Here is an 18,655-nt window from a genome sequence, read left to right on the forward strand (position 1 = left end):
TATTTGACCTATTGGTAGTCAATCTCTCTGAGGAGATATCAACAATAATTCATTTTATGAATGGGGCCTCTTTATTTGCCGTCAATACAACTTTAATAACCCAAAGTTATCCCTGTTCAGTCAACTAGAGGATAAAGTGTGAAATAGGACCTTTGCCAAGTAGCTTACCATGCGGCATTTTCATTTTATAGCACTTAGAGGCATGTTCCATACAGTAGGAGGTTGTCCCATAGTAGCTGCTGGATGTCCTGCCAAGTAGTTGCTGATATGAAAGTACTGTCTTAAAAAAAAACTATCTACTGATGTAAAAAAATAAAAAGGCTAATTTAAAATGTAAAGTCAAAAGTTAAAGAACATTTTCTCATGTAAATGTAAATGGAAAGAGAGAGTTAATACTCAGTTATGGTGGATGTGATTTAAAATCTAGTGAAGTATAATGCTGATTCTTGGTCACAGTGCTAGGCCAACTGTATTGTTAAGACCTGTATAATATGATGGGGAACCCTGGGACAAACTCCTATCAAATGGGGTCCATGGTCTAATTTGTGTCAGTTTAGGGGTCCTTGGTGTGAAATTGTTTGAGACCCACTGGTTTATGTAATACAGATGGCTATGTGTGAGTCTACATGTTGCTTAATGTAGTTTACAATGGAATGGAATTGAACGAACAAACACGTACAGTAAGTAAAAGTCAATTTTAAGTCACTTTTAAAAATACCAAAAAGGCTAATACAAATTGTACAAATACACACAAAAAGCTTCTCTAACACAAGTAATTGCAATTCCACCTTTTCTTCGTATAGGATATGATGTCACTTCAGTATCTCCCTCAGTTCAGTAAAACATGCAAGTATTCTTGCCATGTGGGGGCCAACACTGGCAGAAAACAGGCCTGTACAGACTTTGTATGAGAGTGAACACTGCACTGAAGTCATAGAACTTAAGATACACTATTGTGTCATGTGTGAGGTCAAACAAGCTTGCATAGAGGCGTATATAGCAGCTAATGCAGTTGCATTGGAGCCCGCAACAGTTTAGGGCCTGCACTGCATGGGCCCTCCTCTTTATCCCACTATTATATCCTAAAACTCACCCGATCTATGATACTGACTACAGTGTACACGCAGCCACTAAGCTTTAATGCTAAGCAGTACGTATAGTACTCAATGAGCCAATGCATCTGCTCCATGGTGTCACCATCGACATATATAACGCTCAATGAGTGTCACTACATCATTCATTCACCAAATAAATAAGACAATAAAATAAAACAGTTTTACATATATTTTACATAAGTGTCAAGGTGCTGTCGTGGAATTTCCAGGTTGCCGGGTAAATTAGGAGTCCAGAAACATAGTACTTTATCTCAGAAATAATGTTATAACTCTAAGACGATTGATCTCAGTTGAATACCGGTATGTAGTTTATTCGCCGCCATGTGAGATTTTGTGCCAGCACCATTTCTTGGGGTGTGGTGTAAGAATAAGTGACCTTGACTGTTTCAATCATAGGGCTTTCTCTCCTATCTCGCTGTTTCCTAACATACTGTACAGTATCATTTTAAGAACTAGGTATTGTCTGGACTTTTCTAAACAGTGATCCCAGCTGTGCTCAGACTTGTCCTGAGTACATTGACCCTTCCCTATCCTGTCTGTCTTAGTGGAAAAACTATTATATAAGAGGATATGAAATGTACAGAAAGTGTGCCGTCACTGAATATGTTTTCATCTGTTATGGTGCTCCGACACCACATTTTGATCAGGTAGTTCATCTGTTTTGCATTATGACGGGCAGGGCCCACTTTGACCATCTTGCATTGAAGCCCAATGTTGACTCATTACGCCAGGGGTTTTCAAAGTCTGAAACTGTGGGCCTCCCCCCAGACAGTATTTGGAATAAGGAGTCCCCCTCGCTCAATTTCTGGATGCCTATGGAATCATGATTATGTTATTTGATCCCATAGACCAGTGATTCCCAAACTGTGATCCGAGGACCACTGGCAGTCCACAAGGCTCCATCTGGTGGTACTCAACAGCCTTGCTGCCATCAGCCTATCAGCAAATAATGTATCTGTTTATGTGTTGGATATTTCTGGTCTGACTCGCAACAGTAGCCTACTACTATTTAGCCTTTCTGATGCTATTGCATGGTTAAATCAGTGATTATTTATGGTGGGGGGGGGCGGAGTTGGTAGCTGCAGTGGGACGTGGTACTTTGGAAATTTGATTTGGTACACATAGCCTGATATTGCTGCTTGACATACTTCAAACTACACCGAATACATAAAAAGGTCTGTCTGGAGGTTTTTATTTGTTTCTGACTGTGAGACGGTGGGAAAAACGGTAAAATTCCCCCAAACTACTGTAGATAGATAGATAGATTTTTTTTATTTCTGTGTCATGCACCATATTCAAGGTGCCCAGCCCGTCTGGGCTTACAAGACACAAATCATTCAAGTTCAACAATACAAACAAATCAACAAACAAGCTACAAAATGTTCAAACATAAACAAGACAGAGTTATATATTCAATTGAACAGCTTCTCCATTCTGAGTTTCCAAGCCCTCCCAATAAACCTGGCCAAACTGAAGACTTCATCTCTGAACAACCATTCCAACTTCGCATCATCTCCTGACCAAAATAGTTCCGCTTTCTTATTTTGCATTAACTGAAATAGAGACAATCTTGGTTCCTCATATAGTGTACAATGAAATCTGTATCTCTGAACTATCTCTTTAACCAAATCGCACACATTTAGGCTATTCTATGGGATCTCCTTTTAATAACAAATGTCGCTTCCATTCACTGAGCCTCCCCTGAAACTGTTTGGAGCCAGCCCCCCTGGGGAGGCCCACCTCCCACTTTGAAAACCTCTGTGTTACGCCACTGAGCCGGCACCACGGTTTCCAAGCTTATCTCTGTTGGAATGCAAAAAGAAACTGACACCAGATTTAAAATGAGGGGGGGGGGGGAGAGAAGAAATTGCCCATTGACCTCCTCTGCAGATATCAGTCTTGTGTTTGTGTGTGTGTGTGTGTCGTGTTTATCTGTGCGTGTGTGTGTGTGCGTGCGTGCGCGCGCGTGCGTGCGCGTGCGTGTGTGTGTGTGCGTGCGTGTGTGTGTATCTATTGTACATATGTGTTTCTCATTGTGTTCTCCCCGCCTCCATTTAGCTGACGGTGTGAATCTATGTGGCCGGACTATGGAGCAGGTATCAGGCTACCTGCTCCTGTGTGTTCTGGGTTGACTTTGGTGTGTATTCAGCTCCATGTAGTTTTGTTGGTTTGGGCAGGAAAGCTCTGCCTATTGTCAGATCTGCGGCTCTCTCTATTGTGATGTCACTGGAGAATGTGGAGAGGGCCTTTGTTCAATTCTTTGTCGAATGCTGTAATGCCTATTGTAACGTATAGAAGGTAGGTGTGATATTCATAGTCATGTATGCGCTGTTGTTCTAAGATGGTCATTGCAGAATATGGTGAAGGCCACTCACTGTGTTGTATCTAGAGAGATTCTAGATGTTCATTGATGAAAAATAATCTTCAAACCAGAGTGTCATCATAGCTTGAGCTAACAGAAAAACACAAAGGTCCCTCAGGTTAAATGATACGAACAGGATCCGATCATCTGTTTGAAAACATGACACTCAACTGTGCCCTTTCAGCTTCTTGAGTGGCCAGTGCTTCTCTCTTCTCGATAGACTTATTGATTCAGATTCATAACCCTACGCAATAAGATTTGTGGCCCAGCTGAAGTAATAACTTGATTGTTACATGAAAATGACCTTGACCCCTGTTGTTTCTTCTTTTTACCGCATGCGCAGCCTGCGCAGCGTATGGTCAAGAGAAGGCGTTTTGGGGGTGAGTCAGGCATTCATTCATTCATTCGGTCAGTCACTCAGGAATGGATAACGGTGATGATGTCATCAGTGATGATGTCATCAGTGCCACACTTGGGCTGTTGAAAGATGTCGTTTTCTCGAATGGGCTTGAGTTGCGTGAGGTCGCCTGGTTGCTACATGACACACACGTGGTCCTTTTAGGGAATAAATTGCATTTCCTCTTGCTTGCTACTTGTACAGGTACCATAAGTCAATCTGATCACACCCACGATGCCAAGGGTTTTGGCGGACTAGTATAGGATGTCAGTTGGTGTCAGAGACATTTGGTGCCTAGATTGTAACCAGTGGAGCTGGACTGACTGAGCCTGACTAGATCCAATGGATTTGGGTTAAGTCATACTGAATGTTCCCTTAATTGCTTGGGTTTTCAACCTGAGCTCAGGTTGAAAAATATCTTTGAAAATGTAATTTATCACGAGAAAATTCTTTGTGTTTTCAGGTTACAGTCAATTTGCGTTGATAAAGACGTAAATTGGTGAAGGTTGGCTTTTAGCAAGAGATGTTCTGGGTTCAAGTCAGGCTGGCCGCAAAATTTCAAAGCCAAGCTGTCAAGTCAAGCTGTTAAAGAATACTAGTTAGGAGGCAGTGAAACTCAAAAGGACAAACAGCAGTGTCCTGCTGTACGCCCCCTTTCGCTACCTCCAATCTTATGACTTTGCCACATGCACGGAATTCTTCGGGTATACAGGAAGTGACAAAACCTGACCAACAGGATTTTTAATCATGAAACAGTGCGTCCCATTCAAACCAGTGCTCTCTTGACACCTGTCTTGGCTTCCTGCTCTACATTTTCAAAGTTGTCCACTGAGTTTTTGTGTGGTTGCATGAAAGCAGGCAGGGTGTTTGTGCATCAACATTTACATATCACAGGGGGGAAAAGCACCCTATTTCTTATATGCCACGGGAAAAAGGCATGTAGCCTAAATGGACATTGTAATTTGCACAATGTAATTTGTAATTTGTAATTTGGACAATGATTTGGGTCATTTCTTGGTCCTAAGATTCAAGATTCAAGATTATTTTAATGTTACAAACGTGGAATTTGTCTTTGTGTCGTATGCAGTGCAGGGATCACAGCAATACAAAGCATGGAGCAGACAGAGACAATCTTCAAATTATACATTTTAAATTATAAAGTGCAAAGTAACAGACCTTTAAAGTGACATATAGTGGAGTCCATGTAAATGTCCATGTAATAAGCCCATGTAAAATGTCCAGCAAGTCCTTAAGTGATGTATAATGGGGGGGAGGGAGGATGTGTCCGTGGGAGAATGTCCATGAAAATTACCATGTAAAAATCCATGTAAGATGTCAGGTAAAGTCCTTTAAGTGTCTGAGGGATACTCTCCGTGGGCGCGGGGGACACACACACAATCGTTGCAGAGCCGGATCGCTCAGGGGGGATTGGGAAAGGGGGGAGTGTCAAAGTCCTGAGTTTGGGGGGCTTTCGGGTCACATTGAAGAGGCGGATAGCAGTTGGGTAGAAGCTGTCCTTGTAACGGGAGGTTCTGGTACTACAAGACATCCATCCGTCTTCTGCCATGGGGGAGGACCCTGAAGAGTTTAAATGGCTGGGGTCGGCCATCCTTTTCTGAGACCGCTTTATCTTCCAGTGTGTAGGTCCTGAATGGATGGCAGGCTACACCTGACCACCTTTTCAGCTCGGCGGATGATGCGCTGCAATCTGGAGATGTCCTTGCGGGCAGTAGCAGCATACCAGATGGCAATGGAGGAGGTGAGGATGCACTTGATGGTGGAGGTGTAGATTAGAAGAGTGCCAATGCATGCGTTTGGCACTAAGGACTTTCTGAGTCCTTTTTCTCAGCTCATTAGTAGGCCTAGGTTCATTTCATTCTGATCTCATTTACTTGGGGTCATTTTTAGAGGGGTCAACACAAAAAGAGGCACTCCTACACAATGTTTATTGTAGCTATACCTTTTTCAAACAGAGTAGATGTTTAAGTGACGATGATTGTGAACAATGCCTTTATACAAAATATACCTGAATAAAGATTAATACATGGCCACTGAATGGCAGCGTATATAGAGAAGGCGCATGGACGCCTTTTAGACCACTGATTCTCAACCATGTTCATATCAAGGACAAATGCAGTAGGCCTGTGTGGACCCCCATTTGACCCATATTTGAGATTATTTTTGTTGTTCGATTTGATTTTGTCCAGACTGGCAGGAGGACAATACTACAGTAGGCCTATGTGTATTTTAGGTAGAGAAGTAACAGTGAAACTTCTTGTAGGCCTAAATTAAATAATTGTCAAGTTTAACAATTCATCAATTTGCTGGGGACCCCCTGGAACCTCCTCAAGCCAAGGACCCCTGTGGTGGTCCCCCGGACCCCATGTTGAGAGAACCACTGTTATACCCCATCTGTGCACCTGCCTGACATTTTGATCATACACTATATATTTCAGTCTTCCCCACATCTGCCCAGCTCAAATCAAATCTAAAATATTAGTTTTCTGAATCATTTGGAGGTCTCCAGCTCCCTCACAAAAAAAATCGAATGTCTTCCTATAATATTCCAATATTGGACTAATAGACCACGTGTCTATGGGAGATATTTGATAGTGAATGTTTGCTGTGATATTTGCATCCTGTTAAAATGCAGCAGGCCCATTGGATTTCTCTAGTTGCTTTCTAAGGAAAACACAAGACATTGTGCCAATCAAAATGTCGTCAATAACCGACAATGAGCCCGTTTTTCTGGTCCTTTGTGTTTTATTTGGGGCTCGTCTAGAATCCTACACTACCCAGATCCGCCGAGAGTCGGTCCCGCTTTCATTGGCCTGCCCCTGCTTTCCCTCTCTGCCAGCACGTCTGGGGGCATTTGCGCACAAAGAGCGCGTAGCCAATCACAGCAACCCTCTCTTCAACTTTGACCAATCACCGCGAGCCTCCTATTTGCATAGGGAGGGAACGAACCAATCGGGAGTCTCCACAGGAGAAGATTTTGACCGTTCTACCCAATGGCTGAGGCATGCACAGAGTTTTGGGGAGTGCATATAATTAACATATTATCGAAGGTGCTTAGATATTGATCCTGTATTTCGAGGTAGTTCAAATTCACCTCTCTTGGACCTTCGGGGTTGACCTTAATATTCGCCTGGGCGGAGAGTTGATCACAAGTAAAAAATGCCTAAGAGAAAGGTGAGTGCCGTTGCTCCTGTCGAGCTTACTTCAATTTAGTTTTCTTCTCTTCTGACAAAATAGCGGTGCGCGATTTTGTGGCGACGTCGAGGCAGGTGAGGTGATGCCAAACTTTGAGGGAGCGTCGTTTACAATGTTTCAGGTGGAAAGATTTTTTTTTACCATGGGATCCAACACGCCTTTGTTTATACAGAGCACATATTTAATCAACAGCATAGTATTTTTAGGCTACTGTAAACCTGCCTCTGTTCCTCTCAATGGCCGATCTGGTGGTCGTTTTATTTCCCACTTCCCTATCCGCGCTGCGCACTGGCGAATGTCACCCGGACCCGCTGGATGGATGGATGCGTAAATCCCGTAGGAGACTGCGCGATGGTTATTTTTCTGTGCGCATTTGATTCCACGCATATCCATAATATGATTTATCGATTCAGAAGGATTTGTAATCTAACACCCAGTAAAAAAAAAACGAGACGGGGGGAAAAACGAACGCCACCTTCCTGTTTCATTTTCAGTCTCCGGTGATGAATGGTTGCCGCCAAGCCGACGGAACAAACCCGTATCCAGATAGAGAGCGAAATAAAGAGAGGGGAGGTCACAGACAATTGTCGCCGTGTTAAAAAGGGGCCATGGCACTAAACAGCCTTGCACGACGAGCTCTAGTGCATCCATTGTATCAGTGGCCGTGCATACATGGAAACTGGCTTTTCTGCCGCCTAAAAACTGCCATTGTCTGCGCAGATTCGCCTTTGAGGACAGAGAATGGGGGGGGGGGGGGGGGGGGCTCTAGGGGCGGAGGTCGCTCACATGCAAATGATGCGATCGCCAACCTGCAGGCTAAACCAACATTTATTTTTTCATGGGTAGACTCCCTGTGTAGGCTGCTGCTGTCCTTATCTACCTGCACTCCCAAATAAATAAAACGCACTGTAGCAGACCCATCTGCATCAGATGTGCAGTGTTGTGATCGTGGAAATGTAGGCAGAGACAGCATTCTCAGTCATTGAGTGTATTATTATGAGACAACGAGTGCACAAAATGATGGATGTTGACGTTCGATTATTCTCTGGGGAGCTTATTTATTGGCAGGTAGCCTAAGATGCCTCCATTAAAATGGTAATCACCAGAGAGAAATACATACAATATCATTATGACCCCTGGGGTAAGATGATATTGCAAATGGCACATTTGTGGCTATTAAGAAGCATTTCCTGACATTCATTAATATAATTGCACTTTTTTTTTTACTGTGAAATATTACAGTTTGGATGGTTGCTTTCATTTTAACCAGAAAGCCAAAAATATAAATCACTCTGCAAAATACAAAAGTCACGAGAAGACCTAGATTCTTTGAACTGGTCGGTGACACTTTTCACAAGATAAACATTTAAATGAATGCATCAGTAAGCATTAACAAACCCTTAATTAACAGCTTTGACCATAATCTTGCTCTAACCTTAACCTCATGACTTAATGCCTCAAGCCACCTTAACATGAACACCATTAGTAAATGCAGGGTTTTCCACTAAATGCATACAATGTCCAGCTGGGTGAAAATAGTAGCTGGTTGGGGTGGGTGGGGTGGGCTGGGCTAACTGACATCATCACATCATCATCCCAATTTGCATATCAATAAGCACAGTCTCCGCTCGCAGTGGAGAGAGGGGGGCTGCACTGTGTATCTGTCATGTGATTTAACACTTTTTGCCATGTGATTTGCCTGAAGGTCCAAACAGCGCCCAGCCGGGAAACTATAGAGGGGCTATCTCATGAAGCAACACCACACAGTAACACAGCACGGTTGTGACGGATCCGGCCATTTAGCTGGCAACTTGTGCTTATGGAAAACCCTGTAAATGATGTCTAGTAGACACATAGTTAACTGTTAATTAGTGAATGCGTATTAATTATTAATAACTAACTAACATTTCAGTTGTGCACCACACACATCATTATAAATGTGATTTAAAATGTAAATGTATAGGCCCTATAACATGCTCTGCTGCTAATAGGCTCTGTCAGTGTATCAGCACGCTGGGGGTCGCTAGATTATAGATAGCCGCCAACATTTAATCTGTGGACGTTTCTAACCTGGCCACCTTTCTCCAAAGCTATGCTCAGTGCATTTAGTGTTTTACACTTTCCAAATGTCGCACCACACAGGAGAGAAATACCAACAGCTGCACACAGTGAAGTGTGTTGAAGCAAATCCAACCTTCAATTCAGCGCTTCTCTCAGCGTGGGGGCCGAGGACCATCAGGGGGGGTCCTTGAAGGGGTTCCAGGTGGTCCCCTGCAAACTGATGAATTGTTAAACTTCAATATTATTGGGTGTCGGTCCGGGTAGTGTAGCGGTTAGATTCCCTGCCTACCAACGTGAGGGTTGCAGGTTTGCGCCCCCGTATTATCTCCGGCTTGGTAAGGCATCCATACAGGCACGATTGACTGTCTGCGGGGGGGAACCCGGATTAAGGGTATTTGTGCTGGTCGCTGCACCAGCGCCTGCCCTGGTCGGTCGGGGTGCCTGTTCGGGGCGGAAAGGAACTGGTGGGAATAGCGTAATCCTCCCACGTGCTACATCCTGCTGGTAAAGCTCCCCGCGGCACTGTCAGGCGAAAATAATCGGCTGGCAACTGCGCATGTGTCGGAGGAAGCATGGCGCTAGTCTACGCGACTCTCCCCAGATCGGGAGAGGGTGGAGCAGCGACCGGGGCAGCAAGGGGGGAAATTGGTCAATTACAATTGGGGAGAAAATGGGGGGGATCAATCTGAAAAACAAACAAAACAAAAACAATATTATTTAATGTACAAGACTTACGGTTAACACAATTAGAGAATGTACAAGAATTACTATTTTGATCAGTTTCTCGGGTATCTGCCTACATTACAGATAGTGAGGGAATTCTGGACAAAATCATATCGAACAATAACAATATTTGGGTCAGAGAAAGAAAATCTCATCAGTGGTCAGTGGTTCTAAATGTGGACCGAATTGCGGGTCTTTGATATATGAAAAAGGTTGCGTATCACTGCTTTAATTGACTTAATTGAGATCGATTGCTACTGCAAACAGTCCAGGCACAAGCTCTCTTCCCTCTGCCTCATGTAAAAGTGCAACTCTCCTGTTGATGCTGGAGGATGAGAACCACCCAAAAACAAAGCCGCAGTCCATTTTTGAATTACAGAATTAATAACTGCCATAGACCCAGGGCTGCATGTACACACACACACACAGAGTCAGAGAGAGTGTGTTAATAGTCTTTTTGACAGTGCAAGTGTGTGCGTTAATAGTCTTCATCCTATATGTGTACAGTCAGTTGAGTCAACGTTTTTTTCCTCGATGTGTTTTCTCCACAGTCTCCAGAGGGCGCCGAGGGCAAGGACGCCCCCAAAGTCACCAAGCAAGAGGTAATTGTTTTGGGTGTGTGGGGCTGTAGGTGTGCGTTTGTGTGCAGTGTTTTGTGTGCTGAAAGTGTGTGTGTGTGTGTGTGTGCGTGTGTGTGTGAGAGATTGTATAAACATGAACACAAACACAGATAGGGTAAAAAAAAATTAGGACTCCAGGGGCCTCAGATCACCGGCCCCTGAAGGTACAACTGATATCTGTCACTCTCTCTCTCTCTGTCTCCTCTCTGCTCATCTCTTGTTCCGGTAGCCCACCAGAAGGTCCGAGAGGTTGTCAGTGGTAAGTTGCCTTCTCCCCTGTCCTCACCTCTCTCACTCTCCTGTCCCGCCACGCCACGCCACGCCATGCCACACCACCCCTCCGGGACGCAGTGCAATAAGACGTCACATGACCACGGTCACTGTAAAGTCCTCATCTCATTTATGGATGCGATGATCAAGGCAATCAACATTTAACAAATTCCATAAACGTGTTCCCTGAGGATTGTGTCTGGCCCCCGGCATGCATGTCCTTTTCTCTGTGGTCCGTGTCCCTCTCTCTCAGTCTGGTCAAATGCGCAGTAGCGCTGCATGATTACTCAATGTGTAAATGTATATGGCTGGCAGTTGAGGTGGCAATAAACCATTCCCAAACGTAGATTATTGCCATATCAGTAATAGCGATGCCTTTGTTTTCATTTAAACTTGCTCGGCGGAGTTGAATATAGCCAAGATGTTGATGTCAAATGAAAATGGTTGTGTTCCCCAACTCATAGAAAAATGAGGATTGATCATAACATTGAGCCATACACGATGATTATCAATTGATCTATAATCATGCAGCTCTGCTACACAGGCCATCTGTTTTTTATCTCTGTTGTACTATGCATGTTGGGCCCATGTGTGTTTGGAACCTATGCCTGTGTTTGTGCATTTGCATGTGGATTCAACGCCTTTAAATGTCAGCAGAACATATCTGTGTGTTTATATTAAAAATGTATGTGTGTATATATTTATGCATGTGCTCAGATAACTGTTGCATGTCTTTTCTCTTTGGTAGAATATTTGCAGATTTCAACACACGCATCTGGTGTGACTTCATTAGCCGTGGCCCTCCAGCGCTGCTGTTGGATTCTGTCTTTAAATGCAAACGGGGACATTTTCGTTTGACACCATACGACAGACTAAAATACTACACATTTTATTTACATTATCAATCCGATAATAATGTAATGTATTATACATTTAAAAGTTAATGATTATATCTGGATATATATGGCCAAGAAGAAGATCTATGCGCAAATTGAATTAGAAGTCTTCTGCCTCACATTTTCTTTTAAATTGGGTCTGTTCTTGATAGACCACGAATTGTATTGATTTTGAGTATACACACACCGTGGTTTGGATGGAAACTATGGCGAATGCCTTTGGTCGTGCGAACAATTGTGATCGGCCCGCTCATTTTAATGAGAATTTATGTTGCGTCTTGTGCATTTCCTAAGAAAACCAGATATTCGGAGAAAGAGTTTTGCCACAGCGATGTTTAGCTAGTGGCTTCAGGGTCCACTGTCAGCAGCCTGGGAAGCATCACCAGCAAGCTTGCTCTCATATTAAACGATAAATCCCATCCCAAATACTCGTTGTAATGTTACTGCGGTCTGAGTTCAGTTCACTTTCAATTCAGTTCAATATTTCAAAACATTTGGCATGATCATATCCCGTCAGATCTTACCATTTAGGAAATACAGTATTGAATGCCTGATCTTAGTCATTTTGACAGTGGCAGCCGACGCAGAACCTGCATATGTCCTGCATTAGTCCTGATCTGTACGTGTGGAGAGGGGAGACATTTCTAGTGGGAAATAAGGATCAAATAATGGGCCAAAATGTTTGTCCAAAGACTGTGGACTGGTAGAACTGCATTCGTTGAGCTCGGTCTGTCTTAACCAGGTGCAGCAGAAGCCTGCTCCAGTGCAGCAGAAGCCTGCTCCACCCAAGCCTGAGGCCAAGCCCAAGAAAGCCATCGTCAAGGTAAAAACACAGGCAAACACGCATACACACACACACACACACACACACACACACACACACACACACACACACACACACACACACACACACACACACACACACACACACAACACACACACAAACACACACACACACACACACCCTTCAAAGATTTATGTCTGTCCAAATACATTTCCAACAGTCAAAGGCAAACTGGCCCCCTCAGCACTAGTCTATGTGCATGACCAAGGCCACTGAATATGAGACACACACACACACACACACGGGTAGGAACACCATCACTCTTTAATCTCAAACTTCACCTATGTTACATATTCTAGGCGTTTTTAGCCTTATGTAGGTAACCTGCGGTGGAGATCACGGTTTTTAGAGCCATTCTGAGATTTCTTGGGGCATTTTTGCCCTTGCCCCTCCCTCCCACACACACACACACACACACACACACACACATAAACATACATTCAGGCGGTGTCTCGTCATAGACGCGTGGTCAATGGGTCAGCAGCATGGGGGAAATCCTCCCGTTCTCCCCATTCAGCATAGTTAGCATTTAGCTGCTAGCCCAGCCCAGGCAGACAGGATCGGGGATTCAACCACCGCAGTAAACGCACATCTGATCAGACGTCTTAGTATGTACCTGCTCTAGAATCCCCAATCCTGGAGTGTAGAGCCGCAGCACCTTCCGCTGGTGAGTCAGCCCATTGAGTTATATATGGGGGGGTTTTCCCTCACCGTCTAGTCTCGCGCACCAGCCGTAGTAACATTTTGTGGGCGTTCCCACACAGACCCACTGTATCTATATACCTTGTAGTCAGATCATTTGGAGGCCATACATAGCCGACTTTCAGTATATCTACTGTTATTAAAGATGCTGTAAGCGGTTTTGGAGCAAGGGTTGAGTCAACATGGTTCTCATTCCCAAGTAGTCAAATACTGACACTTTGGGTTGGTGGTCAGATCCAGAACACCAAGCCAAAGTGTCACTATTTGAATATTTGGCGATGAGAACCGTGTTGACTCTACCCTCTTCGTGGAGTTCTCTCTCCTGATTGGATAAAGTGGGATGGAATACCAGAAACGTTTCTCTTCTGTTTACCGTCAAGGCAGAGGGAGTGGGAGACCCATGTTACTGAGCTATTCAACGCTTATTTGAACAAAAAACCACTTATACCTTGTATATATATATATATATATATATATATATATATATATCACTTATAGCAGCAGTAAGCAACAGGTTTTTCTGCAGATGCGTTTCATTCTCCTCGTCCTCTGTGCAGAAGCCGGCGGAAGATAAGGTGGTGAAGGCCAAGAAGGGCGGGCCTAAGGGCAAGAAGGATGACGGCCCCGCCCACAACGGCGAGAACAACACCGATGAGGTATGAGGAGGCGGGAAAACACAAGATATGGCGACTGAGTGAGAAAATGTATATTCAGTGGACTAATGACCTTATCCCCCTATTTTGTCAACTTGTGTATCAATACGCACACACACACACACACACACACACACACACACACACACAAACCACACCTATACTCTATTGCACAATTACATCCGTTTCCTCTCACATATGTACACACCTCTTTCCTTCCTCACTCACACACACACACACACACACACATGTCACACACACACACACACACACACACACACACACACACATGTCACACACACACACACATGTCACACACACACACACACACAGATCTACGTGTCTCGTCCCTCTGTCAGTGTGTCTTCCGTCAGAGCCGTGGCTGCCTCTGCGATGTCAGTGAGAGGCCAGAGCGAGACAGTCAGAGTTAAGGGTATGGCGGTGTGCTTCTAACCCGGCTTCCGCGTGTGTTTGCACACTAACGCATTGCCGTTACAGATAACGCTAACCGTACGCTAACTGCGTAAACGGGTATCGAGCGTTGCTTCGCGGCGCTGCTTATTTGTGTGTTTGAGAGAGAAGAAGAGAGGATGTCTGCCGTTTGCCTTGCTGTGTGCAGTGATGTGATGCTGCTTACAGAGCCTTTATATGAAAGGTGATTGGCTCAACAGACTCAGAGACAGTTGGCTCCCCCAGAGGCCAAGCAGAGGAAACCATTTGAATTTGATACAGTCATTAAGGTAATGTTGATGTGTTGCAGAGGCTTCAGGGAGTAGCTCTTCATGGGAATTTGAGAACAGGTCTTGACTGGGCGAATATAGATACCAGTGTTGAAGCATACAAGAATGTGACAATGAGCAAAGATATCATCTTAATCTATCCAATAATCATTTGCATTCAAGTCTTTTGAAGTCTCCATTAGTTGAACTACTACCTAAAAAGATACATTTATTTATTTATTTTTTATTTAACCTTTATTTAACCAGGAAGTCCCTTGAGATTGAAATCTCTTTTCCGAGGGAGACCTGGCCAAGACAGGTCAGTTACAAGTCAGTTACAGTTACAAAATTAAAATTAAAATACAAATAAAACTGACAAATAATACAAACATCAAATACACAAGAGACTAAAATCCAACTCAGTTTAGGCAGTTGCATTTCTCGGTTACAAAGACTTTTAACATGGCTTTAAATTTCCCCAAAGAGACTAGGTTAGTTAGATGAAGAGAGCTCTGCAGATTATTCCAGGACCAGGGAGCAAAATAGGAAAAAGCATTTTCCCCCAGCTCTGTGGATACAGTGGCGTAGCGTTGTGTTGTTTTTCTCATCTCAGTGCAATTCTGAGGTCCCTATTGGCTGGTTGGAATGTGCCCATGCCCAAGCAGAGATGGAATTGAGTGGCTATATGCCATCTTTTTGAGACTTGAAGCTGTGTGTAATGAATCCTTGTGCTCCCCCCCCCCCCCCCCCCTGCAGGTAACTGAGGAGGCAGAGGAGGCGACTGAGGAGAAGGCGTAAAGGAAAGGGCGCGTCCCCCCACGACTCGTCCCCTTCGACTCCATGGCAGCAAAGCATCTTTTTTTACTGACGATTTTGTACCATGCTGAATTTTTTTTAGACTTGTGATAGTAGAGACGGATAACCAGCAGTCCCCCCCCCCCCCCCCCCCCCCCCCCGGTTCCCATGTTCACACTCCTCCCTAGCCCCTATACTTTTCTTTTGCTCGACTCTCCTCTCTCCTCCATTCTGTAATGCTACACATGCCTCTCAGAAGCAGAAACGACAGAATGAAGTGATAACGTTTTCGCGGAATGGCTGCAGATGTTCTTCGCCTCGCCTGCAGGGGGGCCCGTAAAACAAGACTGTTAGCTCCTCTTCTTCTACACCAATTCTGCCTACATTTGAGCTATTCCTCTCGACACAAGACGCTCCTCGATTGGCAGTCTGACTGGAGTGAAGCGACGCCGGTCAAATCAGTTTCTCAATTCGCCCCCCCCCCCCCCCTGAGGGTTACGGTCAGGATTTCAGCGTGCGCTAAGCCCTGGATGTGCGCCCGCCGGCAGTTTAAAAGCAAAACGACAAGAAAAAAAAAAAAAAAGTCAAGCCGAGCTCACATCGCATCAGAGGCGACAAACGGAGAGCACCTGCAGCCTTTTAAGATCCGAGTTAGATTTAGTTTTTAGAATCACGACCACTGTGTTTGGCATAGCTGTTTTTGTATGTGCGTGTGCTTGAGTGGGTGTGTTTGTGGTTCCCTGTGTTTGACTGTGTCCACTTTGTTCGCCCCCCTTTCTTTCTTTTCAGCAGAGTGACATAGCAATAATGAGTGGTGCTTCTGTTCTAGAAGGCCCTATTGGCTTTGGACCCTCTGGGCTTCTCTGACTTTCATCCTGTTGGGAGAGTATTTTGAAATAAAAGAGAAAGTTGATGTCACGTCCTGCGACCCGGTGTGTTTCCTGTGTCCGTGTCCCCTCACTTTACTGGGTATTTTGCACACTCCCTAGATTAGAACGACATGCAGACCACGGCTCGGGTCGAGTCAGCTTGACCTGCGTGTATATTTCTGGCGAGGTGAGAGAGAACACTGGTTTCCCTTTGTTACACACCCACCCACTGTGACAGCGGCAGTGTAATTGTATAAGTGTACCATCACTTGTTTGTTCCCATGGAAATCTCAGGTAGCTGTGTAACGGCCTGTGAAAGTGCACGTGTGTGAATGTATGTGTTGGGCTAGTGAAAGTGCACATGTGTGAATGTATGTGATGGGCTAGTGAAAGTGCACGTGTGAGTGTGTTGGGCTAGTGAAAGTGCACGTGTGAATGTATGTGTTGGGCTAGTGAAAGTGCACGTGTGTGAATGTATGTGTTGGGCTAGTGAAAGTGCACGTGTGTGAGTGTATGTTGGGGGAGCTCCCTTTGAATGTGTCCATGTTCACACTTACTTTTTAAACCCACCACAAAGCCGCTGCTGTGTGTGTGTGAGGTTGGCGGGGGCACGTGGCTGTGTTAAATACAACTGCTGCGTCAGGAAGTGAAAGGTCAGCAATTGCCAAAGAGGCGGGACCAGCAAAACCATACAGACATTTCATTGACAGGCAAGCCGTCACTCAGACCCATGGACCAATGATACAGACATGTTTCCTTTTTCTTAACGTGTGTAGCTGTTGAGTGCTCATCTCTAGATCATCACTTATAGTGAAGAAGGAAATGTAAGCTTATCATCAGGTATCTGTGTTAAAGGAACACTCTGCCCATTTTCAACCAGCTTTGTATCATTAGAACATCAGTAGTATATCAGAAAACTGTAAACGGTTTTGAAGTCTGTCATTTAATTTGACAGTTATTGAGTGTTAAAGTGTGGACCAGTGACATCACTGGTCCACACTAGCTCAAATTAATAACCCATTAACTCGAATCAACTCTCAATAACTGTCAAACTAGATGAATGACTTCAAAACCGTCATCTAGTTTGACAGTTATTGAGAGTTGATTTGAGTTCATGAGTTATTAATTTGAGTTAGTGTGGACCAGTGATGTCACTGGTCCACACTTTAACACTCAATAACTGTCAAATTAAATGACAGACTTCAAAACAGTTTACAGTTTTCTGATATACTACTGATGTTCTAATGATACAAAGCTGGTTGAAAATGGGCGGAGTGTTCCTTTAACAAAGATTAGTTTCAGTTTACGAATAAGTAGCAAGATTCAACTCAGCATTGAGAATGTGAATGTCTTGGCGATACAGAGCACCAGATGAGTGCTGAATGCATATAAATATGCGTTTAACTTTTTTTAATGGCAGATCCTCTACTTAGATGATCTTGACCTGTTAGGTTACCCCACACACCACACTGCTGCACAAGTGCAATAGCTGAATTATATATGGTGGAAGGCCTTGGGGAACCATGTAGACACTACTGTTCAAAAGGTCAGCATTAGGGCCTAAATAATCCCTTGATCACCCCGTGTGGACAAACAAGATAACCTGTTTTAAGTTTCATTTCGTGGTGTTTAAGTTTCATTTCAGGTGAAATGCCAATTAAGGCCTCGGCCAATCAGGGAAGGACACCACACTACAACTACAGCGATATAACAACACTGAAGAAGAATGGCACTTAAAGTGTACCCCCCGCACAGCAATATCAGTGAGTCTTGGAAAAGCTTGGAGGACTTCAGACTTTAGAAGCAGAACAGATAAAGCAACAGGTTGGAAACTAATGACACCACTTTCATACCAACGACCATTGGACCACTGTCAATTCACACCAAGTCAGTCAACACGGGTCAGTCCCTGGTGATGACAGATAGAACCCGGGTCACAACCCAGGAGCGACGCATAACAATTAACACAGGCTATTAGGATAACAAATAGTCACCCGGGTGGTGCCCACGGGCGGCAAACCGAGTCGGGCAAACCCGGGTTAACCCTCTCATACCCAAAATCAACCTGGAAATAACCCTGGTGGTACCCTTGGTGTGAAAGCAGAGCAGCAGGTGCTGGATTACAGTAATGTCATCGAGTCCATTCCACAGTATATCTAAATTCTACATGCTATCTAAATGACATTCTGAGGCTTTGGCACAGTCAGAAGGGTAATTGTATCAAAAAATATAAGTATCACGATGACACTTTTGGCCAATACATTATTAGGAAGCAGTTTGGTGTAGAAAACAAGTGTATTTGGTCTAAGATAATGAAGCTCAGAGTTTCAAAGCGTCAGAAGATGTGATTGTAAGTTGTGTGTAACCTTTGTGTGTGCCGTGCACAAATAGACAGGTGGTTGTTACTGTTGTGATG

The 18,655-nt window shown here is 44.2% G+C and overlaps 1 protein-coding gene across 1 annotated transcript; it reads left to right on the plus strand.

Annotated features, from left to right (window-relative positions):
• The first annotated feature begins 6,916 nt into the window (after positions 1-6,916).
• On the plus strand, positions 6,917-16,288 carry hmgn3 (high mobility group nucleosomal binding domain 3). Its single transcript, XM_083642661.1, has 6 exons — positions 6,917-7,066; positions 10,423-10,473; positions 10,721-10,750; positions 12,400-12,480; positions 13,761-13,859; positions 15,332-16,288. The coding sequence occupies exons 1-6, from the start codon at positions 7,052-7,054 to the stop codon at positions 15,371-15,373; spliced, it is 318 nt and encodes a 105-aa protein (XP_083498787.1). The 5' UTR covers positions 6,917-7,051; the 3' UTR covers positions 15,374-16,288.
• The last annotated feature ends 2,367 nt before the right edge of the window (positions 16,289-18,655 follow it).

This window comes from Poromitra crassiceps (genome assembly GCF_964638095.1).
Source record: "Poromitra crassiceps genome assembly, chromosome: 9".
In the NCBI taxonomy this organism is placed as follows: domain Eukaryota; kingdom Metazoa; phylum Chordata; class Actinopteri; order Beryciformes; family Melamphaidae; genus Poromitra; species Poromitra crassiceps.

Bases quoted from the DNA above. Each gene is read 5' to 3' on its own strand.
- hmgn3 (XM_083642661.1), top strand. The intron at 10,751-12,399 runs GTAAGTTGCCTT...TGTCTTAACCAG, and splicing joins GGTCCGAGAGGTTGTCAGTG to GTGCAGCAGAAGCCTGCTCC. The intron at 13,860-15,331 runs GTATGAGGAGGC...CCCCCCCTGCAG, and splicing joins GCGAGAACAACACCGATGAG to GTAACTGAGGAGGCAGAGGA.